The 26,694-nt window shown below is 43.6% G+C and overlaps 1 protein-coding gene across 1 annotated transcript; it reads right to left on the bottom strand.

Moving 5' to 3' along the window:
• Positions 1–256: 256 nt before the first annotated feature.
• Positions 257–26,220, bottom strand: LOC142918106 (uncharacterized). The gene is made up of 9 exons (XM_076062259.1): positions 25,845–26,220; positions 23,458–23,529; positions 22,066–22,141; positions 21,328–21,462; positions 17,478–17,588; positions 14,013–14,114; positions 3,197–3,270; positions 1,190–1,508; positions 257–851 (listed from the first exon to the last, which is right to left on the bottom strand). Exons 1-9 carry the CDS (start codon positions 25,911–25,913, stop codon positions 316–318), a joined length of 1,494 nt encoding a protein of 497 aa, XP_075918374.1. The 5' UTR covers positions 25,914–26,220; the 3' UTR covers positions 257–315.
• Between the last annotated feature and the right edge of the window lie 474 nt (positions 26,221–26,694).

Raw genomic sequence — 26,694 nt, 5'->3', positions numbered from 1 at the left:
AGTACCCCTTCCTTTAATGCAAATTTAACTGGCTGGCAAGGCTCAGCTTGTCCATTATGGTTACATGGGTGTCAGATAATTGGAAACAAATATTTGGAGTTGAAACATCTGAAGACGGAATAACTACGTTTTGAGATGTATCTTTAATGTAACATCTTTTCTTAGCTTCATTTTTTTAGATAAAGGTTATCAGTGCATGTGGTAGATAAAACAATATTATCTGTGATATCCATGTTAAATAACTAAGAGGAGCTGCTTAGCAATTTGATCCTGTTTATTATTTTCCACAGATAAATTATGAAACCTATATCCATTTTAATCGCTGTTAACAGGCTCAATAGTGAGGACCCCAGACCACACCCATAGAGCAACATGCAGAGGTTCAGAGAAGTGAGCATAAAATGTGTGCAGATGCTCATTGTTGTCAGCATTGAAAAATAACAGAACCCGTTTATCATAGTCCAAGCCAACACCGATTCTGCGAGGATGTTCACCCACTTCGAGCTCCGTGCTATGCTGGTCGTGCCAGGCCTTGTATTTGTTCTCGTGTTTCCATAAACACCAGGACCTGCTGTTAAATCCCATCAGGCATGCACTGTCTTGTTCTTTACGTAGAATACTCTTGTAAGAGACACCAACACGAAGGTTTTCCACGTCCCCCACATTCACCACCCAGAAGTGGCATCCTTCAGAGAAACTCTCAGATGACAGCACCTGTGACCAGTATTTGAATCGATCTGGATGATCAGGTTTTTTTGGAGGGCTCTTGAGCCATACCGCTGTCTTGCCATCATTTGAGATGTTAAGTTTTTGATGTGCCGTGTTTCGATTAAGAGTTGGAGAGCATTTAACTGCAAAGAAGCCAGTGAAACATGTCAACAGACATTCACAACCAGAGTTCAGTTTATCAATCCAAGATATAAAACGCCTAGTTTTCAGTAAAAAAAAAATGAGACGGAAGCATGGATCATATTGTTAAATTATTGCAATTTAAACAATTACTTAATGTTTATACTTTACAATACAATTGCCCCAATTATTAGATTAAAAACTATTTTATACTTATTTTAGCTGTAATGCATACTTAAACGATACCTAGCGGCAACATCTCTGCCTTTAGTAGTGACATCCATGATTAACTAAGAAAAGTTTCAGAGTGAGGCCCAGTTAATCATCAGATCCCACATACCGGCAGAGTCAAGCAGGGTCTGCAGCTGCGTTTGCTTGTTCTGTCCTGCACGGATCACCTCCAGGAGCCCCTGGCACATCTCTTCACGCTCACCAATAAAATAATTGAGTATAAAGATTGCACGTGCTGAGATGTCAGTAATTTCATACACCTTCCAGTACACGCTTACGTGAATGTTGTATTTTTTATCCATCTCGTACAAGAAATAGAAGGTGTTTTCAGAGATGGATTTATACACTTCTGGCAGCAACTCATGGAACTGCCGCCAAACCTCAGCATTACTGGACTTCATTCTCTTCTCGATGAGCATTAGTGGTTCCTGTCCACACGGGAAAGAAGCCACAATGGGAAGTGTTTAATGGTATTAAGAAGGTTGTAGATTTTACTCTTACATTATTTAACATCATTCCTCCAGATTTGCTAAAATAGAGTGTTACATATTGGGTGCATATTATTGAAAGACTTACATTTCTGCAAAGGGATCAATGGCCCTGCCATTGTAATCTGGAATTTTCTCTCATAGTTTAAGACTACCAAGGCATTGAGCTTTATTTTTGCAGGATCCCAATTGTTATAAAGATGACAACTGACTTTCCAAAGGTATTATTTTACAGTTTCACTGCTTACTAAACATCTTCCTTTGACCATTTTCAGTTCTCCAGTGCCAATACTCTATGAACGTATGTATCTACAGCATGATGCATACTTATAGTGGTTCTGATTAGAGCTAAGATATCCAGTTATTTCATGGAATATATTAAATTTGTTTGGAGTACTCTGCCAGTTATGGATTGATTATGTGAATTGGCTTACGCAAATAAAAGTTGGAAAACACACATCTCACCTCTGGTCCCATAATTTCTGTTGGATGGGAGGTGACGTAGGAGCTTAGTGAAGTACATTGCATCATTAGCCACATCACAGAGTGGAGCTTGTATGGAAATTTACAGTAAGCATAGAACATTCGTCTAACGGTCCATCCACATGCCAACGTTGGCTCAGCATTGAATGTATACTGGGTTTCTATCTTCGGGAGGCAGTAAGTGGAGCAGCTGCTATTTTTTAATGGCCAAAGCAATTGACCACAAAAAAGTAGTCAATTACAAATTACAGTTAATGGATCAATTTAATTGATTAATCATTCCAGCTATAGCTGCGATTGAAATGTGTGACAGTTTTTGGTCAATCGATTGTAAATAGATCATGCCAATTACTTTTATTGTATGAGTAAATGTATTTTATTAAGACAATGGAAAATATATTGCGATTGGCAATAAATTGCTATTGTGCTATTTGATGAGGATGATCTGTATTCATAGCTTCAATTCCACAGCATCTCAAAGCAACTTAAAATACAGTGAAATACAAAACAGTGAAAATAGAGCAAAATACAGAGTAAGAAAAATAGATGAAAATTATACAAAAGATCCATGGCAGAAGAACATGACAGTGAGCACCACAAATACAATAGGGCAACATTCAGACAACAGAGAGTCCCAGGGAAGTCTTGAAAAACATGATGGGAAATACTTTGGCCAGCTTAGGCTGACCATTGTAACACCCTACCCAATCACCACCACAAACCACAACCCACACCATCACACCAGAAGTAGGGATAAGATAGTTTTGGGAGAGTCTACATTCACAATTAGACAGTGGAAGACTCCACGAGAGTACATGAGTTAATCTTCTTTGGTTCTTTCGGTAAAGTCACGTAGAATGAGAAAAAAGAAAAAAAAAAATTCTCACGACGTTTCGGCCACAACACAAGTGGCCTTCTTCAGGTGAAAGGAACAGACCTGTCGGGACGACAGAGAAGTCCACTTGTGTTGTGAGAATTTTATTGTTTTATTTTATTATTATTTTATTCTCATTCTACGTGACTTTACCGAAAGAACCAAAGAAGATGAATCCTTGCAGTCACGAAAGCTTTAAATCGAAAAGTACATGAGTTCCTGTGATGCAATGTCATGGGAGCCAGGGCCCAGCATATGCTGCTTGACTTACCTCAAGGACATCCTTGGGCACTTTCACACTAAGAAGAGGCACAGTCTCCGTCCCTTTGCCAGAATCACCTGTTCCTGTACAAGAAGACGTGACACATGTCCACTCAGTAGCATCTACTGAAAGCATTGCTAATGATCCTGGGAGCACAATGTATGAGTTCTGCTGTTATGACTATGGTATTATGGGAGTGTGTCTAAAAGTGAACCTGCTCGGTTCGGAAGTAAACTACAACACGTGGAGTTAAAAATATTGCAAGGCACGTGATCATAGTGCCGGTACAGGTGTGATTTTATAGGATAGTGTTATCAGTTAATATATACCTACTGAATCAACTGGACAGTAATTATTTTGTTTTACATTAATGAATCTGTTGTGCATGATGCAAGTTATTATTAGCAACCAAGTATTGCGACTAAAACATATTTTTTCCGATATCTTTTTTGGATTAGATCGCGTAAATATAAATGTGCTGTTAAGCCCACCACCACCCGACACAGCCAATTAGTAAGGTTAGTTTGGTAAACAAAACTAGAGGGATAGATGTAAAGCCATCACTTGTGAGCAACGCATGTGCGAAGTCCATGGGGGGGGGGGGGCGGGGGGGTTAAGAAATGCATATAAATTACAATGGGTATCCATTACTGGTTGGATTATTGATATGGCACTGTACATTATGCATGCACATTGTTCTTGTACATCCAGACATTTGTGTACAGGAAAATAACAGTAACTGTTATCTGCTCACAGGTTTTCCCCATCGACTTATGATGACCTTATAGTCATGCAGTTAAACAGTGCATTACTTGTGTAGTGACTGGGAATGTCACTACGCGGTGCCGGGCCTGCGAGGCCACGGCGGAAGATGCACCGTCATCGTGCACACCCCGGACACGGGGTGCAGTACCGACCCTAGTGGTGTTTTGGGAGAGCGCTGGCTAGCACGATGGCACCATGCGCAGCGTGCGTTGCGGGCTCCTACTTGAGGAAGTGAGAGAGTGTCAGCTCAGCCTGGGTTACATCGGGTGATGATACCCTGGCCGTGCGTGCCCATCGCAGTGTTTGAGCGGGAACGGGCGCTTCACGCACTTCTTCGCCCGCCACATTTGAATTTGGCGCCAACTTTTCAACGGGTGCGACGCAGCAACCGGGTGCCATTTTGCCCTCGAGTGTGACACAGCTACCGGGCGCCATTTTACGTGTGACGCAGCAACCGGGCGCCATTTTAAGTGCGATGCAGCAACCGGGCGCCATTGACTCTACCGCAGCGATGCCGCCGAGTGCTGCTTGTGGAGCGCCCACACCAGTCGTCAACTCCAGCTCCTTCAAACTTCGGCGCCTGCCTCTTGTTCGCCCATTCACCGAAGCTGGGGGTGATTGGACGTCTTTCCAGAGCCGGTTCAAAGCGGCTTACGCCTTGGTCGGATGGCCTATGGACGAGGCACTCGAGGTACTTCCGACGGCATTAGATGACGATTCCTTGGCCGCCTTCAATTCAATTCCGGCTTCATATAGGGCGACGCTCCCTCTGGCGTACGCTCAAGTGGCCGCAATTTTTGAGCCGCCCTCAAGCGCTCGCTGGAAGTTCTTGCTGCGGAGGCGAGGCCGAGACACCTCTCACCTTGCGTAGCACCTTGCTGGCACTGGGTTGGGCAGCCTATCCCAACATTGACCAGGTGGCGCTCAACTCCCTGGCTTTGGAGCGGCTGCTCTCCCTTGTACGGGAGCTCGGCGTCGTCTTGGCCATTATGGAGGAAGCGGACATTTCTTCTCTTAAGGTGGCGCAAGGTATCCAGGCCCACCTTGGCCTGCGGCAGTGGCCCAGTGTGGCAGCGTGTGCTGGGGACCTGGGTCCAGTGGAGGTCATCACGCCACACAAAGGTGATCGTCTCGCCGCCTTCACTGCACGCGACCAGCGCTGCAGGGGTGCTGGTGAGCGTCGGCCGGAGCAGCGGTGGCGAGCGAGGGCTCCTCTCTCACGGGGGCCAGACCCACCAAGTGCATCCGCTGTGGCCAGCCCGGCCACATTGCCATGGGCTGCCGCAACACCCCTGGAGCCTTCGGCGGGACCTCAATGCTCTCCGCCTCCACATCAGCGTCATCATAAAAGCAACAGGTGAGTCATGGCACATCAGCCACTCGGCCACTCCCCTCACCTCACACATCTTGCGGGGATCAGGTTCAGATTCACCGGGGCACCACTAGCATTCATCATCCTCCAGATGTGCGCTCGCTGTCGGTCGCTGGGTGGCCAAAGGCAGTACACCAGTGGGATGCGCTCACGCATCGGATTGTGGCAGCCGCAGCAGGTTCCTCCGCGGTCGTTGGACAATTGAGGGAGTAGAGGTTCATATTTTGGTGGATACGGGTGTTTCAGCCACCATTATATCCGAAATGATGTTTGGCCTTTTGCCACATAGTGTTGGTAAGCTGAGTCTTGTAAAAGGGGCTTGCGTTGCCACAAGTCGAGGCAGTTTGGGAATATTGGGTCACATTATCGGCTTGATTAGAATTGGCGACATTGAATTGGAAGGCCCTGTCCTGGTCTCAAAGACGTTGGCCGTGCAATGCCTCTTAGGCACGGATTTCTTGAACAGAATGCCCCCCAAAATACTAATCGACCAAGGTTGTAGGAGTTGCCATCGGGCCGTCAATTTAACTTTTTACACTCCCCTACCTTGTTGACTCTTGCCGCCAGTGTACCGCTTTGGCTAGAGATTCCATAAAGATTCCACCTGGTTCCCAAATGTTGGTACCCCTGAGATTGCGCAAACCCCTGCAATTGCAAAGGCCTGAGGCGGGAGTTCTTTTAACTCCCTCTAATTACTTTTCGCGGACTTCCTCTATGGTGGGTGCCCTGACGGTCGTGTCGAAGGACCAGGAACCCTTTTTGCAGGTTTTGAACGGAGGTCGTTCGCACGTAGTTATGCAGGCCAGTACCGTTTTGGCGCATGTGATCCATGCTCAGTCAGCAGTAGATGCCACGCCAGCTGATGGGTTGGTGGCAGGCGTAGTCGAGGAGGACAATTCGAACGACTCCAGGCTTTGCCAGGAAAATTAGCTCTTATCCACCGAAGAGCGACAGCAGCTTTGGGCGTTTATTGAATTATTTAGCGATGTTTTTAGCCATAGTAAATTCAATATCAGACGCACGTCCCTTCTGTCCCATCACATTTACACGGGAAATTCCCCCCCTATTCAGTTGAACTCCCATCGCCTTAGCCCCAGAGAGAAATATCATGTCCGCTTTGTGATTGATGAGATGTTGGTGGCAGACATCACCTCTCCCTCTAATAGCCCTTGGTGAGCCCCCATAGTGTTGGTCAGAAAACGGGATGAGGGTCTCCAATTCTGCGTTGATTTCCATAAATTAAATAAAATTTTGGTAGCAGATGCCTACCCGCTTCCCCGCATGGACGATTCGCTTGACGCCCTCTCAGGTGCGTGGTTCTTTTCGACTCTAGATTTGCTTTCGGGCTTCTGGCAGTTGACATTGGACGAGGACGCCAAACCGAAAACAACGTTCAGCACACCCTAGGGGCTGTTCCAATTCAATCAACTTCCTATGGGCCTCCACTTGGCCGCAACTACTCTCCAACGCCTCATGGAGATGGTCTTGGTGGGATTACAGTGGGACTCCGGTCTGATATATCTGGACGACATTATCGTTTTCAGCCGCACGTTTGACGAACATTTGCAGCGTCTAGAATCGGTCTTCGTCAAAGTGTGTGCTGCTACCCTTCAATTCAAACCACAAAAGTGTAATTTGCTGCAGTCTTCCGTAAAGTATTTGGGCCATATGGTTAGCATGTCAGGAGTCACTACAGATCCAGAGAAAACTGCTTGTGTCCATGCGTGGCCGACCCCCACATCTGTCGCAGAGGTTTGCAGTTTTGTGGGCTTTGCCTCATATTACCGTCGCTTTGCACAGGATTTTGCAATTATCACGAAGCCAGGCCACGCGCTGTTTGCTAAAGGCCAAAAATTCCATTGGGGCAAAGAGGAGGAAGCGTTCATCGCGCCTTGGGATTCCCTGGCTGATGCGCTCCCCCCCCCCCCCCCCCTGGATTATCCCGACTTCTCCCTGCCCTCTGTCCTAGACACTGATGCCAGCGACATGGGCATAGGGGCTATACTTTCCCAGGTGGTCGACGGCGCCGAAAGAGTTGTGGCATATGCAGTCGCGTGTTGTCCTCCGTGGAACAACGTTATTGTGTGACCCACAGGGAGATGCTTGCCAGTGTACTTCATCCAGTTGTATAGGCCCTACTTGTATGGCAGGCAGTTCACCGTACGGACGGACCATGCTGCCTTACAATGTTCCTTGCGCATAGATCAACCCTCAGGTTAGCTGTCGCTGGCTTGAGGTGCTGCAGGAGTATGCGTTTGACATCATTCACAGGAAGGGGGCACAGCACGGAAATGCGAACACCTTATCTAGGTTGCCACAAGACAGTAGGTGTACATGCATGACTGGCTCGAGTCGTTGCAGGGCTCCAGTTGACTCCATGCCACAGTTGGTGGCGATGGCCGACACGGCTCCTCTTCGAGGTGTGGCGCTGGCCACGAATTGTGGCCTAGGTCTACCTCGCGATGAATGGTCTCGCCTTCAGATTGAGGATACGTCTGTTGAATTTTCAGCGCAGGGTTAAATCTGGCAACCATTACTATACCACGACAACCAACGCGCCCGTTGCCCTGTATGACTGCCTCCTTATGCGTTGGAACTCGAAGCTAGAGAGATACTGTGTTGTGGTGCCCACAGTCCTCCAAGGGAAACTGACTCGTGTAATTCATGAGAAATTGATGCACCAAGGGACCCACAAAACCTTCTTGACTGTTAAGCAGGACCTACTACTGGCCGGGCATGGAAAGCGACGTGACACTATTTATTAAAGGCTGCCAGGATTGCACACTTCAGAAGCCACCGGCTGTGCATGATCGGCCCCCGCTGCAGTCCATACAGGTTTCTCGCGTCAACGAACTTGTGGCCCTTGACATTTTAGGCCCATTCCCAACTTCTCAACGAGGCCACAAGTTTCTGTTGGTCGGGGTCAAATACCTCAACGCTGGCTTATGGTGTGGCCCTTACAAGATCAGTTGGCCTCGTCAATCACCGATGGCTTTTTGCACGGCAACGTTTAATATAAGGGTGCACCTGAGCAACTTCTGACCGACCAGGGTCGGAATTTTTCTTCTCGACTGCTCAGGGAGGTCTGTGACCTCCTCGGTACAAAGAAAATCCGTACCTCGCCCTACCACCCTCAAACCGATGGGATGGGGGAGCGTTTAAATCGTACCCTCACGTCCATGCTGTACCACCAAGTGAACGCGACCCAGTCAGAATGGGACCTGTTTATTCCGGGCATCCTCGCCGCGTATAGGTTGGCCCTTCATGCCTCAATGGGTTTTTCACCCTTTTATTTGATGTATGGGAGGGAGACCGAACCCCCGATGCACGTGCAAATGGATTGTTCATCCATCTAGGTTGAAGAGATATGTATTGCCCTGTCCTGTAGATTAATCCCAATTCCGGAGCGGCCGGTGCCTGATGCGTCCGACAAACCTGGCCATCCTGGCCGGGATGCTGGGCAGCATAAGCTTTCCGTCTGTCCACCCACAGAACCCCTCCGAGTAGTTTCCGAGGAGTGGCCTGCTTCCCCGTTGGGAGTGAAACCAACATCAGAGAACGCACCGCCCGCTCACAAATCGGATGCTACCTGTGGGAGCGGACCGGTGGCACATACACAGTCCAGAGGTGCTCTTTTCCGCTGAGCACCTCTGGGCCTTTGGGCCCGTTGTCATCAGACGCCAGCCATCACTGACGTGGTCGGCACCTTGGACCGAGGGATGGAAGCCTTCCTTGCACTTGCCGTTCTGCCTTAAACACCCTTGATGTTCCCCCACAGACGGCCCTGCCTTCGCACCTCCATTGACATTGTTATTATTGTTAGAATTGTTCTTGTTGATGTTTCTGGCTGTTTGCTATTGACCCCGATATGTGTTGGGTTCAGTATAGTTAGCAGCCGGGACGGCTGATTTTTTTTATGGGGAGGGGTGATGCAGAGGAGTATTGTGAGCAGCGATAAGGGGGCGAACAGAGGGAAGTGTGAAGCGGGTTGTTAGTCAAAGATGACGTCATGTCACGGGTGGTGTAAGAGGTACCTTCGGGAACAAAGGTGGGTCCGAGCTAGGGGGAGGAGCCACCAAAGGGGTACTTAAGGGGGACCCCATGACGAAGGCGTAGTCGTTGTGGGGAGCCAGGGCAAGGATCGGCTGCAAGAGGTCTCTCCCTCTTCATCGCCGGGCGGTGTTGGCTAAACCCCCGTCCCAGGCAGATGGGTGGGAGAGCCAAGGGAATAGCCGAGTGTAAGGCTCCGAGTATTCAGTAAGGATCGGCTGAGAAGGAGGGTTTCTCTCTCCTCGGCGCCAGGCGATGTTGAATGAACCCCCGCTCTCGCCAGACGAGTGAGAGAGCCCCAAAAGGATAGCCAAGGGAAGGACAAGATAGTGTTCGGGGGTCCGGGATAAGGACCAAATTAGAGAGCACCTACCTCTGGTGTGAGTTTATAGTGTTGAATGTGTAATGAGAGAGCGCCATCTAAGGAACGACGAGGGTTAATTGCATAGTCACTGCTGGGTAACTAATATCCGATCAGAAGGATGGGTTCCATCTGGGCCAAAGGGCGGAGCTTGTGGGTTTGTACAGGAACCATCGGGAAGGTTCCACGAGGGGGCATGGCTTGAGGCGGAGCTTAGCTCCGCCGAGAGCAATATAAGGAGAGACAGTGAGTGGAATCTTGGTCAGGTGGGGAGCCTGGAGTCCGGACTGCATCATCGCCTACCTCTACTCGCCACCGGCCACGTGGCGGGCTCTGCCAGTGAAGCCTTCTCTCCTCTCAATGCGCCGCCAGCCAGCGGCGAGCGTGGAGAGAGAGAGAGAGACACGCCACACGCCACGATGGTGGAAGAGGGAGAGTGCGCGTCACGGCAGTAGAGAGAGAGAGGGAAGCCATCCGGATGGAGAGAGCAGAGCTGTGCAGACATTCTGTTAAATAAAAGCCACCAATCCAGAGTCGTCATGGAAGTCGTTTATTACAAATGTAACAGTGTTAATAAACGGCAACAGCCCTTACAGCATTCCTCGTCTCCACGTGGTTCTACGACCCAACACTTGGATCACAGTATCAATGTACATTACATTGTAGAGTAGCATTGTACGGGTGGAAGATAAATTTATGTCGAGGTTGCTGAACCAGTGAACGGTTGCAGGAATAGCCTGATGATTATCTGAAATCCTACAAGTGTATTTTAAAAGCAGGTAGTGCCAGACTATGTGCTCCAAGGTTTGAGATTTGTGTCTGCTATCACACTGCGTGCTATTCTTAAATTTTCAGTGCATAATATAGCTACATCTGCCATATGATGTTCCGATTCAATTAAATACAGACAATTTTTTGCAGGGCAAATTGTAATTGGTAGTTTCTTCTGTGGACTCAGTGATTCCATGCTAGTTAAGAACTTCGGCAGTGTTGCAGGTTACTCACTCCCGGGACTCAAAGTTGAATGAGGGCACTTTGAGAGCTTATGCTCGATCTCAAATTGGGTTCCAGGATCTTAATCTATACTTTGTAAGGTTCTGAAGGTCCTATTGAATAGGTAATTTGGGTGTTGCCGTAAAGCATATGTAGAGGAGAGAAATATGCGGTGCACGCAGTTAAGCGGATGCAACGGAGGGCAAACAGGTGTGTGCTTTGCAGAATGAGGTTTGCACAGACAAACCGCCAGTAATTAAGGGGAGAAGCGGGTGCAACCGAGGTCGAACAGATGCTACACTGTGACCGGAGGTTGACACCTAGGAGATGGGATATGGGGGGTGATGATAAGAGATTAATGGGATAATTGGCGCCGGCCTGGCGGCAGCTAAAGTGTAAGCACGTGAGGACTCGGGATGAGCAGGGGGATATACTGTAAGCGGGAGTGTTTGTGAACGAGGGGAGTTGTTGCCGGGAACCAAGAGTGAAGACATCTCGCCACTGCCGCTCTAGCCATCAATGGGACCTTAACCTTCACGCCATCGCCAGGCGGGTGTTGGCTGAACCCCCTGCCCGGGACAGACGGGTGAGCAGGTCTGAGGGAGCATAGGTGAGGGCAGCGGTGGAGATGCGAAGTTGCTGTGTGCAGAGTCGTTGACTGTGGAGCTACTGTGTGCAGAGTCGCTGAGTTCGAAGACGCTGTGTGCGGAGTCATTGAGTGCGAAGACGGTGTGTGCAGAGTCGCTGAGTGCGAAGTCACTGTGTACAGAGTCGCTGAGTGCGACGTCACTGTGTGCGGAGTCGCTGAGAGCAGAGCTGCTGAGTGCAGGATAAGTAACGTGCAGAATAAATAAGAGAGCGGGGAGAAGTTAAGTATATGTGACCGTACAGATAGTTATAGGAGTGCCAATAACTGGCGCAAAAACAGGTGAATAAAGTGTAAGCAAGGGACTTTTTACAACGTGTCGATGTGAGTATTTTTTTAAGACACTACACATGTATAGTTGCGTGATATTTTGTGTTTTTGAAATATTTAGGTGGAAGTCTGGTGACATTTTGTTGAAGTTAGTTATGTTGAAGAGTCTTGTGAAGCATGAACAAGGAAACATTGAAACAAATCAACACCATATAATTATTATACGAACATAGTGGTGTCTATGTGGAGATGCATCCCATTCATAACACTATGTAAGACAATTTTTGTTCCTGGGTAGTAAGTGTTATTTCGTAATTGCTGATGCCTAAAAAGTATAGAAAATGCCTATTATTCCGCACAAACTTTGCTTTTGTGACCAGGACAGTGATATTTAGAAATGTACCTATTTTCAATGAGAATACGGGCTAATGTGTATTTTTGTTCACATAAAGTCAGAAAAAAACAACATATGAATCAAAATTACATGTATTTATAGTAAAGCAAGACAACAATTACTACAAAATATTTAGAAGAGAGTAGTTTTTCGAGATTCATGATTATACTGTAAATAACTTTCACGAATCAGCCTACAAATTAAGTCTCCCATCATGTTCTCATTATACTGTCCTTGTTAGCGGGATTCAAAGTCAAGTATAGCCTGGTGGAAGTGCTCAACTTGCTCCTCCGAGTACGCTCCCATGTTCTCCTTATATTTAACAAGATGAGCATCAAGGATATGGACTTTGAGGGACATCCTACAGCCCATTGTGCCGTAGTTCTTCACCAGAGTCTAAACCAGCTCCACATAGTTTTCGACCTTGTAATTGCCCAGCAAGCCACGAACCACTACGACAAAGCTGTTCCAAGCCGCTTTCTCCTTACTAGTGAGCTTCTTGGGGAATTCATTGCACTCCAGGATCTTCTTTATTTGTGGTCCTACGAAGATACCGGCTTTGACCTTTGCCTCATACAGCTTAGGGAAGAAGTCTTGAAGGTACTTGAAGGCTGCCAACTCCTTATCTACAGTTCTGACAAATTGTTTCATAAGGCCCAATTTGATGTGCAGTGGTGGCATCAGCACCTTCCGGGGGTCCATCAGTGGCTCCCACTTGACGTTGTTCTGCGACTTGCACACTTTCATCCAACAAGTTCCACTGCTTGAGCCTAGACGTCAAAAGGTCGGCATTGGACTTGGTGAGACCAAGATCTCTGATCAAGTCGTTGAGGTATCTTTCGTTGGGGTAGTATGGGTTTCTCTCCTCAGCTCCACCTCTGAAATTGTCATCTGGATCTACAACATCTACCTCGCTCTCTTACTTGCTGCTCTGTTCTCAAGACCGCTGCTCTCTGTCCGGAGGAGTGGGTACGGGGAGCTCATGGCAGTGTGGAACCGGGGCGATGGATGAAGGAAGGTCCGGATATTTGGAAGGGTCCACTATGCAGAAGTAGCAGTTGCTTGAGTGGTCAGTGGATTTTACGCGTGACTAATGTGTAAGAGATTCTCACAACATTTTTCATATATGATATATTTTTTCAATAAAATCGAAAACTGTAAAACATTATAATTTTTTTACAATTTATAAAAAAAATAACAAATGTAATAACTTAAATTTCCGAGCAATAATTGTCCATCTTATCTTCCAGAGTTTTTTTGTATTGCTCGCAGGTGAAATGAGGTGCCCAGGGTTTGTCTTGATCCCCAACAGGCATGCCAAAATATGCCTTGTAGGCCTCACACATCTTAGCAGATGCTTCCACAGAGCACTTTTTTGCTCTTGTCTTGATAAATTGGCCGCAGACATAGCAAAATGCGTCTGCTGGATTCTTGCAGCCTCTTGATGCCATCTCAGAAAAATGCAGATATGTATTCACTTAGGCCACTGGAACTAAACTGAACTAGTGGTCTCAAGGCTTCTATTTATATTACTGGAAAGTTCTAGAATGTTCTAGAAGTTACTCCAAGTTTACTCAGCACTGAATCTATCAATAATGTTCTGGAAAATTTCAAAATATCACTGTCCTGGTCACAAAAGCAAAGTGTATGGAGGCATAAGCAATTTGGAAATAACACTTAATACCAAGGGGAATAAAAATGTTATACAGTGTAATTGTTGACTAGAATCTTAAGTGAATATTTTGCATGATTCAAATGCTGCTCAATAACATTGTAATAAGCAGGATTACTGCTTAGTCTTATCTTGGACATTGCCCATTTCCATTCCAGTTTTTGTGATGTGCACTGGGAAGTCTTCCAATTAATCTACAGCCCTGATTTGTTGTCTCATGAATCACAGCTGGGCCACTCGTGGAAGAATTCGTCTCATTATTAAACAATGAAAATTACGTAAAATGCTGTAATGTTTCTTACCAAAGGGGTATAAGCATTTCTTCTTCCGATAAATCAATAAGGCCACCACCACCACCAGAAGCATGAAGGTCCCAATTCCAGCAGGAATTGCAATGTTTTTTTCTGCAGGCAGCAAAAGGCAGAGGATAAACATTCAGCATATATATTGACATATACAATTAAATGCCAAGGCTATTGCATAACACCCTCTGAAATAATGTTACATCGACACCAGTGCCTATGCTTTTATATCAGTGCATCAACAAATTTAAATTTGGGAGCAATGTTGTCTAGTAACATGTAATTAAGTAGCAAACTTGGGGGATGGTTTATAATTGTAGTCTCATCAGCAGTGTGGCCAATTAAACAAATGCCAGACAGCTAGATGTTGTAGGCAAGAGCTATCCACAAACATTGTTATAACTGGTCAGTTCCACACTACATTAGCTTTGCTGTAGTGATCTGCTTCATGAAGTACATATGCACAAGCAAGCCTGATAGATCAAAGTATATATTATTTTTAACATGCTGTGGTGGGAAACAAGAGACATGGTAGCAAGATTTGTTGTTGTACTTTGAATCTATGCAACCCCTCTTCAGCAACCCCCCACTAACCAGCATAGTACGGTTTTATAATATAACACCCATGATCCACATATGTTGAACTTATTGCGCACTTTGTGTCTTGGCTTGGATTTGTGTCTCTGTGCTGTCTCTGCCTGTGTATGGGCCTTGTTGCTTCCGAGTGGGTGCTGTCGATCCCCACTACCTCATGCTGATTTGTCCCATTGTGTGCTGCCGCCCCCCACTCTGCTCCATGCATACCTCATGCTAATTTTGTTCCATTGTCTCTCAGCCTTACCTTCGCTGCCTATTTAAGGCGACTTTACTGTGTGCTTGTCTCTGTGCTGGTTCGCTCTTCTTGGATGTCTGTGTGTGTGTGTGTGCGGTCTGTATTTTGAGTTTCATACTTAACTTTCAATTTAGCAATCTTTGAAATAACGTGGTCAACCGGACTATGCGTTAATTGTGTTTTGACCGACCGTCTGTGTTGCTTTACATGGTTCCAAAAATTTTGCTAAACCCTGTTTGTCTGGTATGCTTCTCTCTCTGTGTCCCCTGTTGTATCTGTGTCAGTTCCCCCTACTTGGGTGTCTGTATATACATCTGAGGTTATGTGTTTCCCCTCTCTCCTAAATTTAGCTCTTCTGTACCTGATGATGGCTGCTTGTGTTGCAACCGAAACGTCGTACACTATTATGCTATTTTATTATTTCTTATTTATAAGTGACTTTACCGAAAAAACAAAGAGTAATTCCTGCAGTCACGAAAGCTTCAAATTAAGTCTGAATTTTGGTTTCGTTTGTCGATTACACACAATCCACAAAAAATACGAAAACATATTTTTACAATTGTGCAAGAACACAGAATAACCTGATTTTAACTCCAATGGGATCTTCAGAATGGTGCCTTGCAGTGTGAAAAACACTGTGCTTGATTTTTTTTATTATTTCAGATTGTACGGTTAAGTAATTGAATTCATATCTATGTAGCCATAATATTCGAAATGTTTTACCCGCGCTGAGCTCTTTTGAGAAACTGCATGGATTGTCTGAACTGCAAAACGCAAGTTGGAAGGAGGATCACCTCCAAACCATCCACCTGCAACCATTTGCGCTTGGGGTATACAATCCACAATCTCGGCTATGCTGGCTCATTATTATGACAAACATAGCATGAGCACTTCATCAGAAAATCAACCAGTTTAATACTTGAAGCACAGTAGATTGACATAGGAATGGGGGAGCAAAGGTGGTGCAGTGGTTTGCGCAATGTCCCATGACCCTGGCAATGCGAGTTTGTTACCAGCCACGGCAAGCATCACTGCCATCTGAACTGGTCCTGTCCAGATCCAGTAAATATTCAGAAATTCTAATCACAATAGATAGTCGCGTGTTATAAAATAAATGTCTTGACATCTTTGTCTAGGTTGATGTACTATTGATGTACCACCTAGATTAATGTACCATTGCTAAGTTTTTTCCACCTGTTGTCATTCTGAATAATTGTCCTCCCATTCTTTCTCTTTCATGTATCTGAATGAATAGCAACTCACAAATCTCTAAATTAATTAGTCTAAATTAATTAGCTATGAATAGCCTTCAGTTGATGGGCAGTGGATTTCTTTAAAGCATGTTTTGCATTTTTAGAGGTCATTGGTTCACTATATGATCGACGTTTCTGCAATTGCATGCCATGGTCTTCAATTTGTACTTGTGAAAGTAGTAGTGCTGATCTACCATGATTTACATTCTTCTGGTTTAATGTAAACTACTGTTTTTAAGGAAGATGAAATCTCTTTTTAGAGGGATCAGCAATCCGATGCTTCTTAATCATACTAGTATTCACACAAATCTTTCGCCATTTATTTGATGTGCTGAAACTCAAATATAAAGGCTTTGACTTGCACGATCTCAAGCAGTAGTTTAATATATTTCTCGAGCTTTTTAGATGGGCAGGTTAGGATTGATTAAATTCAGCTGTAATCATGAGTATTTATTTGCTGTTTGCAGACATCTATAAGAGACATGTTCTATAGCACAGAGAGCCAGAGTAAAATAGTTAACTTTATTTTGCTGGTGACAATCCTCATTGTAATGTTTAAGATGTTCGTTGGTGTGGTACCTCTTAGCCCAAAGAGGAGCGCAGAGTGTTGTGTAAAGTATACTTGTGTGTGCATGTCTGATTCACAACTAGCGTGAAATCAGTCAGCACAACTCAGTATAACTGCGTCATCGACAGTCGTTTTGATATCCAGAATTGCATGTGACAACAATGGCATGGGTCAACTTGTGCAGTGGAAAAGTATCTCATGCCACGCTGCCATGGCATGGCCCCAGCATAGCTCGGATGTGCAAATATAAAACAGGTATAAGATGAATGTGTAGTGTAAGCACATCTGCTCTCCAACTAGTGTCTGTAAGTTTCTCGATAAGGTTACATTTTTTCATCAATCTTCAATGGTAGATCTGGTTTCGATCAACAGTACCCCCAAAATATTTTAGCAATGGCTGATTATAGACTTCCTTGCTGCAAATAGACATTTGGTTCAGCAACTACTAGCTAATTGTTCCAATGGAATGCTGTAGCCATGGTCTTGTATGGAGTTGCCAATGTCTGAAATATTCACGGTTTGGTCCTTGGTGAAGGAAGAGACTTCACACATGTGTAGTAAGGGAAATATCATGTGTATACATTTCTCCGATGCGTGTGGCATGTCAGTTAATAAATGCATAATAATGGGGCAAGTACGAAGCTCTGCCTGGTACCTTAATACTCGAAACAGCCCGACTGACAAGATTTCAATGACGTCCAAGATGTGTAAATTCTTTACCATTTGCAAGTTTGTGCATTTCCTGATGCCAATCGCTCTTAATTGAATATCTTGGTATCAGAGGCGATAGAGACGAATATGAAATTTCTCACCTGTGTTTGATGTAACTCCACAAGGCTGTGAAGGATGAGGCCGACTGTATCCATCCTTACACTGACACGCAGTGTCACTAGTGACAGTACAGTCCTGTTGAACATCTTCATCTACACATCAGAGAACAAAAGGAAACTTAGTTTAATTGCAGTACTGTACTGTTTCTTCTTTGGTTCTTTCGGTAAAGTCACGTAGAATGAGAATAAAATAATAAATTGATAATATAAAATAACACAATGATATTATTTTATCAATTTATTATTTTATTCTCATTCTACGTGACTTTACCGAAAGAACCAAAGAAGATGCATCCTTGCAGTCACGAAAGCTTTAAATCGAAATTTATACTGTACTGTTTGTTTAATGTACAAAATGTTGGTCTTGGCAACATGTCCCAAGTAGCTATAACTTTAGCATAGTGTACATTACAATTTGGTAATACGATGGAACTTGTATAATATTTGATGGCTTGGAGAACAGGGTAATTGATAAACGAATCTTTGTTGTAACTTGCTGATCCGCCCCTCCTAGACATCTGTGAAAAGGAACTTCAAAGCTAATCGGATTCCTTCAGTGGAAATTAAGATTCTGATTCGAATGTATGGATGAGAGGAGCTATTCTTTGTTCATTATAATCACAGTGGGTCACATTTACCTGTAGCATGGCATTCGATAATGCATGCCTCACCGCAGGTCAACTCAAACAATTATTGGAATTATAACCGAGGCGACATGAGGTGAGTTTATCTAATCTCGTCTCACCTGTGGCGATATGTGTATAAGAAAAAAAGATGATAAAAAATAATTTATCCGCGTGACATTGCCTGTAATCTGCCAGCATTTCATTGTTTTAATGGAGATAGTGGCTTAGTGGATGCTGCCATGGACCCTATTGACTGATATTCTGGACATTTTAGGTGAGTTGTGACTAACAAGGACATATTAATCTCAACTCTAAAATAGGAAGTGATAAGGCTTCCAGTGACATCATCTGTGTATATGATTTCTCTCTCAAGATTCCTGTGCGTGTGTTAATCCTTCTTTAATGGTTTAATTTTAGCTTTTCGTATTTTTAAATAATTTTCCTGTTCTTTGGTTCTTTCGGTAAAGTCACGTAGAATGAGAATAAAATAATAAATTGATAAAATAAAATAACACAATAATATTCTCACGACGTTTCGGCCACAACACAAGCGGCCTTCATCAGGTGAAGGGACGAGACTGTCTGGTAGGACAGCGCAGGAGTGAAAGAGCCACGTTCAGATCACGACCTTTAAGCTGTGTGAGAGGAAACAAAGCGCCTTGACAAAGGAATTAGCATATAATTTAGCATTGAAATGGCTGAGTGATTAGCTTGCGACTGGTCACAGAAATAGCTATGTTAAAAGTTAAAGCAAACATATCCGCAGAGGCACCCCTTGATAAAGGAATTAGCATAGAATTTAGCATTGAAATAGCTAAGTTAAAGCATACACATCCGCAGAGGCACCCCTTGACAAAGGAATTAGCATAGAATTTAGCATTGAAATAGCTGAGTGATTAGCTTGTAACTGGTCACAGAAATAGCTACGTTAAAGTCAGAGCATACACATTCACCGAGGCACTTAGTACAAATCAAACAGGAGAATTTAGCATTGAAATAACTAGGCGAATTTAGCATTGAAATAACTGAGTGATTAGCTAGTGACTGGCCACAGAAATGACTATGTTGAAGTCAAGGCCACCACATCTGAGCTATTCACAGTACTATATAGTGAACCAATAAAAAAAAAATATAAATTACCTTAATGTTATCAATAAACTCTATATTCTACAATCAGCTAAGCTACCAACAATAAGTCGTTATATATCACAATGCTATATGGCAAAAAAATGGGTGGATTCTTACCCTCAACTTTAGCACCACGGATAGCTACGGGCCCCGTTCAGACGGATGAGTTCATCCATGGTCGGAACAGAGGAGGGGGAGAGAGACAGCTGCGAGGCGCTATTATACTCCATGTTGTAAACCATACCATTAACCGTGGTGTGAGAGGTATTAAGAGTCAATGCTGGGGAAAGAGCTGCGGTCTGAAGGTCATCGTAAAATACAATTAATTAAGAACAGAAATGGTTTAAAACATCTTTCCAATGGTTACTAAGCCAGAATCCATCTTCTCGGTTGAAATTGTCTCTGTGCTTGTATATGTGAATGGCCTCATGAACGAATCTCTCATGGTAGCTGGTTGGTTTGCAAAGAACCTCCGTCTTGGAGAAGTCAATGTCATGTGAGCCCACTGAATTATAACAGTGATCTGCCACGGCAGAGGAGTTCGTCCTACCGTGTTTCAAGTCTGCTTTATGTTCGCGGATGCAGTCCGAGATATGTCGTTTGGTTTCTCCAATGTAGCTACTACCACAGAGGCACTTTAGTTTGTAAACGCCCGGGTACTGTATGTCTGGAACAGCATCTTTTACAGATGGAACTAAATCACGGATTTTATGTACTGTGTTGAATCGGACCTGGATCTTGTGTTTATTCAGGATTTTGGAGATCTTTTTAGTGACCCCTGCAATGTAGGGTAAGGTGATGGTTTTGAGTGGCTCCACAAGAGGATCCTTCTTCATGACTGGAGTGATGGCTTTGCGGATTGTGTAGTCGGAGTAACCATTAGCCCTGAGAGCCTGGTGTACGTGCTTGAGTTCACTGGTAATGTGTTCCTGGTCGGAAATGCATTGGGCTCTATGGTATAGAGTCTTGATGAGGGAGTTCTTCTGGGATGGATGGTAGTGGGAATTCGGTTTCAAGTAAGCATCTGTATGGGTAGCTTTCCTGTAGACAGAGTGGCTCATTGAACCATCATGTCTCCTTTTAATTAAGACATATTATTATTTTATTCTCATTCTACGTGACTTTACCGAAAGAACCAAAGAAGATTAATCATTGCAGTCACGAAAGCTTTAAATCGAAATTTTCCTGTTCTTAGACAATCCTACATTACCAACTTAAGATACATTTCCACTTTGTGTATTGCCTTTTCAATTGCTGCAACTTCTGGAGATAATTGGTGTAAAACTCGACAGGCCATCTTGTCGCCATGCTGGCCCGCCGTGCAACCGGAAAGTGCCAGCTCCAACTGCCTGTGCCATCATCAGTCTTCTTCATTCAAGCAGCTTAATATCTTGACAGACATATTTTTTTACTATTTAAGATGGAGGACCTTTCTCATGAATTTCGTGATATAATGGTCATATGTAGCAACAAGATGGATACCACCCTGCTCAAGTTGAGATTAAATATCAGCTCCAAGATTAGAGCCCACTGTCTGCACATTTCTTCAAACTCCAACCCCAGCCAATTGTGGAGTAAAGAGAGTCCCACTTGGAGTGTTGTGACTCCATGAAATAACTTCAGATTGTTTTTGCTCAGCCCACCTTTCTCATGAATCGACCCTTGTCATCTATGGTCTATTCACAGATGGAATCTTGGGTGCAGCCTATCAAGCAATATGGTTTCAACCAATCTCAGATTTCACAGACCTTTATATTCTTATTACAATGTTTTACCACCACAATACACTTTCAACCGAATTGCAAGGTGATCCAACGCACTTTCTCATCGATTTAGTTGTTTTAATTAACATAGAGTGATTTTTGCTGTGGTTTTCACACCTGATGATGATTGCTTGTGTTGCAGTCGAAACGTCGTGAGAATTTAATTGTTTTAAATTTTTATTATTTTATTGTTTCCCTTCTACGTGACTTTACCAAAACAACCAAGAATATAGAGTGATTTATTAACTTTTTATGCATGCATCTCCACACTCAGATGACATACACACATACGACCTACTGATGTGGAACTCTTACAGAGAATATTGCAGGTACTGCACTTTTTGCATTGAGGATCACGGTTTGCAATGTCCATGTAGCTCTTCCCTGGCATACAAGATGTGCAGAAAGATTGGTCGCCATCGGAAAAGCAGTCATCAAGCCACATGTTTCCTGTAAAATGGACAAGTTAAAGTAATTATGGGGTCCGAAAATAACGTGTTTGATTAAATATTACATCTCAATACGTTTTACTACAAACACGTTATTCAATCTGTATGCATTTCTAATTGATGTTTATCCAAAACATCCATTTCTGCCTTTTAATGTGACGCTATGGTCTGCTGTAGTAAATTATGTCACAGGGTATTTCATTTGAGCAAAGAAAAAAGGCATGTCAGATTTGTTTTGCTTTTTACTAGGTAAGGCCCACTAAGCTATTTTTCAGAAGCGACCTGGTTACAAATGATAGTTTATCGTACGGACATTTATAGCAGCCAAATACTCTCTATGGGCATTAACACACAGCTGAGTACTGAACAGCTGATTCAAAATAACTTCGCCCATTGGTAATGGTGATCAACTTTGGCCTTCCCAGCTATATTAATGCTCTGTTGCAAGCATTGTCATAATTTAAATGTGGTATTCTTTGCAAATACAATCATCAATCGCTTATATTGTCTACATGAAAAACACACACTCTACAAACTAACATTTGACCACATAGGGCAGTGGATGCATTGTTAGTCACAATGTGTTACTGCTTTGCTTGGTTACCTGCAGGACAGAGGTGGCAGCAAAACCCTTTCACTGCTCTGTATTGTCCTTTATCTTCGCATTCATTATACTCAACCTTAACATAAAATTAAAGTAGAACAAGAGTTAGGGCACAGCTACGTGTAAGCAACAATGACTCAATAATACAGGTAACGATTCACTCTACTCCATATCCCCTGCGATTCTACTTATTATCGTGATTCAAGATCAATTCAATATATTTTTGTCTTGCCTGTTAAGCCTCGTCTGCTTCGCACAGTGTATCGTTTGTACTGTCTGTTGTATGTGTACTGCCTTGCTTGTACTGTCTTGTCTATACTGTATGCCTACATTTTCCAGTCTCATTTCGTTCTATTGCCCTGAAGGAAAAACGAAAAAAATAATGTATTACTTAAATAATAATACAAATATTCGACTTGAAATTTCTATTTTAAACATTATTTAAAAAGACTAATTGTGAATACCTACTCTTGACCATCAACCCCATAATTATTTGGGCTCTGTACAGTTAACATTGATATCGAGAATACGAGCATTGTTTACATTTAGGAATGACATAATTCCCCTCTCCTGATGCCGAGGGGAGATGGGTAGGTTTGGGACTCGGACACGTGCAGGTGCGACTACTGTGCTGGTTAGCCAGTCCAGATCGCCCTACATCAGTGTGCTTCATTGCAAGGCCCGCGGGCCACTCGCAGCGCCTAGTGGCCTTTAGTGCGCCCCCTGACGTGCATCCCCCGACATTACACAAATGTGAAAACACTCCCCATTGTGCTGCTGTCAACCCCAATGGTTTCAAATGTGTGGCGGCCCTCACACTGATGATGTGTTATCGGCGAAAGTGGCCCCCCCTCTGAAAATTAGTCAAGCACACTGCCCAAGAAACAGGCTGATGGAGGTTCCAGTTAGCTAAGAGAAAGTGGCAGGCCCATTCTCACAGTATTCTAAACTTGAGAAATGAGGCTAACCAAAACCTTTACTCAGAATTTGGCAAATCTATTAGATACAAAAAGGATAAAAGATTGATTAAGGGTTGCTGGGGACAAACTGTTTACTGATCTCAACTATGCTGATGATGCAGTTCCTTTTTTTTTTACAGAGTACCCAGCATCATGGCCCATGTCACTGACAAGTCTTGACCAGGCAAATATTGCAATGGGCCTTCATACTTTCTGGACAAAAGCTTAACTTCAGATGATGGGCTGTGGCTCTGCATAAAAAGGTTAATGCTGCAGATATGATCATGTTGATATTGATGTTCACGTTTATTTGATGATGTTGCTAACAATTATATATCATTGTATCATGTATTATGCAACGTGTTAATATTTTATACAGATCTAATTAAGTGTAACACAAAATTATTTCTAAGGTAAGTAAATACAGTAATACCTCTGTTAACGACTCCTCTTGGAACACAGGTCCTTTATAACCAAGTCGGCTGGAGAGGGAAGCTTCACCGCCCTATTTTGCAAAAGATGAATACATATAAAGTAGAGCCTCGGAGATCGAATGCACCAGAACTCGAACAAATCGGTGTTCAAACAATATTTCCGAAAAAATTTTGCCTCGGAAACCCAACGAAATTCGGAGGTCGAACGGGCAATCACAACTTGAAAGAACCTGTATGGCTGAGACGCGTATGGCCAGCGTGCATGACGCTTGTCCAGACAAAGGTTTTACCATATGAGGCAAAAACAAACCTCTTTAGATACGTTATTAGTCAGAAAGAGCTCAAGTGACTCAGTTAGTGGCAGAGAAGAGGCACAAAAGAGAAAGAACCCCAGAAGGGCAGTTCCCCGACGTTATTATGGAAGGGGACTCCCCTTCCAAACAATAATACCACCACCACCACCTCCTCACTACCTTCCACTCAAGCCATCAACTCTCCTTACGACAGGTAAAGTGAAGTTCAATGTTAATTTATTTCATATATTTATTCATTTATTCCATTTATTTATTGTTTTTTTTATGATTTTATGCATGTAATTACTGTAAACTTCGTGTAAAAATGCTTTATAATGAGATATTTCTTGTGTCTAGAACCAATTAATGTCATTTACATTAATTCTTATGGGGAAAATTAATTCAGTGTTCGAACAAATCGGTGTTCGAATGGCCTTCTGGAACGAATTAAGTTCGATCTCCGAGGTACCACTGTATATTCTGAAATCATAAGCGATTCAAAATAATGAAATTAAAAACTTACCCTGTGAACCACAGTAGAGGTTTATTGGGTTATATCACGTAAATATGTCGTTCACCTGCCACTGCCCAACACAACCAACTAGTAAGGGTTGTCACGTAAACAGACTCAAGAGCGTTATTAACCAGGTAAAGTCTTAACTGTGATGTCCCCATCCTACCTGCCTATGTCAGCTGTAATTTCCAATTCTCTGTGTCTCTCACTCTCTATGCCTCTCTCTAAGATCTCTCCCTTGTCCTTTGGATTGCACTATCATGCTCACATGTCCTTTGGATTGCACTCTCATGCTCACATGCCCTTTGGATTGCACTCTCATGCTCACATGTCCTTTGGATTGCACTATCATGCTCACATGTCCTTTGGATTGCACTCTCATGGTGCTAATCTCTCATTAACACTGCTGTGTGCATATGCGGACATGATACTCTTATGCGGCGACGGAAGCTCATTCACGCTAATCTCCCTCCCTAATCACTCTCTCCCTAATCTCCCCCATTAACACAACTGACGTGCTTGCGTCCGGGGGTGGAATTCTTTTCCAGCTCAGACCCCACTTGCATGCCCATCGCCACATATTAGCCTCTTGTTGTAACAGCTGTCTCGCTGGTTCAGCAGTTCCACTGCTGGATTATATTTTTTCCGCCTGAGGACGACCGCTTGTATTGCGATCGAAACGTCGTGATTTATTTTATTTTATACCTACGTGACTTTACCGAAAGAGCCAAAGAGTATGGATTCCTGCAGTCACGAAAGCTTCAAATCAAGCTCAAACTCATATGCTTCCATTGTCGATGGCTTTGCTGCTGCTGCTTCTTGTAAGGGTGTGTGACAGCCTGCTATGTAGCAGTGAGATACAAAAGCAATGTGAGATCCTAATGTTTGTGATATCATGGTTTTTTTGGATTTTAAAATCGAGTCTTACTTTTTTACAGAGTTTGTTATATCAGTCATAGATATTTTATTTAACTATATATCGTGTTATCTGCCTTGTAGGTACTGGACAACTGTGAAAAAGAGCTTCATAGCTCATCGGATTCCTCCAGGATAAATACATATTCAGATTCTGTTATCCCAAGATTTATGTTTTACCCTGCATTGTGATGGTTGCAGAGCCCCAATGGTTAGGATGACATCTTAAGAGTATTCATATGTACTTTTAAAGAGAGGTGTAATGCAATTATACACAAGTGACGATATAAATATCTAGTTATTAAATAGTTTAAACATCTGAAACATTAACGGCAAGAAACAGGCTATCCGAAACTGAAGGAGCAGCCAACGAGATTAAAAGACCTCACATCGTGTATTTGTTTTTTTATATTGAAAGCAGCCCAAAATAAGTGTCAATTCTCATTGTCTGCGAAGCAACGAAGAAAAGTCACGGGCAGTTGAGAGAGAAAAGACCATTTTGGCAGCAGAAAGGATATAGCGACACTTGCCATCGGCTTTATGTCAATAGTCATCGGAGGCTTGGCAAGATGATGGGAGACAATGTTTGATAACGAAATAGATTATGAGCAGCTCAGTATGAAGCGTCTTCTCGTAGTGGGTATAAACTGTATTACACACTTACCATTGAGATGAACGTAAACAAGATTATTCCAGAGATCAGCCCCATTGCTGCCACTTGTTTTGGCTGCATCGTTCAAACTTGGTGTCAAAATGGTACTACTGGAGCACGAACCTAACGATGAATAATTAATATCGCTGTTATGTTGCTTAGCTTTAGAGATACTTGACTGTCAAATCATGCAAATACGCCTTGTGGCACTTGAACATTTCTATAGAAGAAACCCCAGCTGGCTCACCAGTGGCTATGAGTATAAAACACTTAACCATTAAACACTGTTAATGTCTCTCAAAAGTACATGTAGATGAAGATGAATGTACCGTGCCTAGACTAACGACACCCAGCAATCTCGAAACACGGCGACCGCAGCTCCTTTAAGAAGTTCCTCATTCCGTGCTTTGCATTGTCGCTTCAGAGGAGTGGTCAAACTGGAAACACCGTGTAGGGTGGTGGTCCAGATGTCTTGTGATCACCATTTAATTCTCTACTAAATCGTTATATTTTTGTCAGTAAGATGTATTTGAAGCAGAAATAAATATGCAAAGGAAACACATTGTAGGGGTCAATTAATTGGGGGGTCACAAGACATCTGAACCACCAGCAGAGTTCTGTATTTGAAGAAAGTACAGTCCAGTTTCGTTAACAATGTGAGCTGCATACAGTGCAGGTTTTGCATGACTTCCTTGGAAAACCTATTTTTAAAAGTTTGTATACATTTTTAAAATAACCTCAACATGTGCATCAATAACACTGTGGTTTTACATGAAAATACAGTGTCAACATAGTTGACGTTTAGGGTAATGAGCCTTCTTCAGAGCGGCCAGAGAAATAGAGGGAATGAAAGCTGGAGACT

Source organism: Petromyzon marinus, chromosome 1 (assembly GCF_048934315.1).
Source record: "Petromyzon marinus isolate PM22_M1 ecotype Great Lakes invasive population chromosome 1, UKy_Petmar_22M1.pri1.0, whole genome shotgun sequence".
In the NCBI taxonomy this organism is placed as follows: domain Eukaryota; kingdom Metazoa; phylum Chordata; class Hyperoartia; order Petromyzontiformes; family Petromyzontidae; genus Petromyzon; species Petromyzon marinus.
This window is presented reverse-complemented; position numbering and strand designations above follow the sequence as displayed.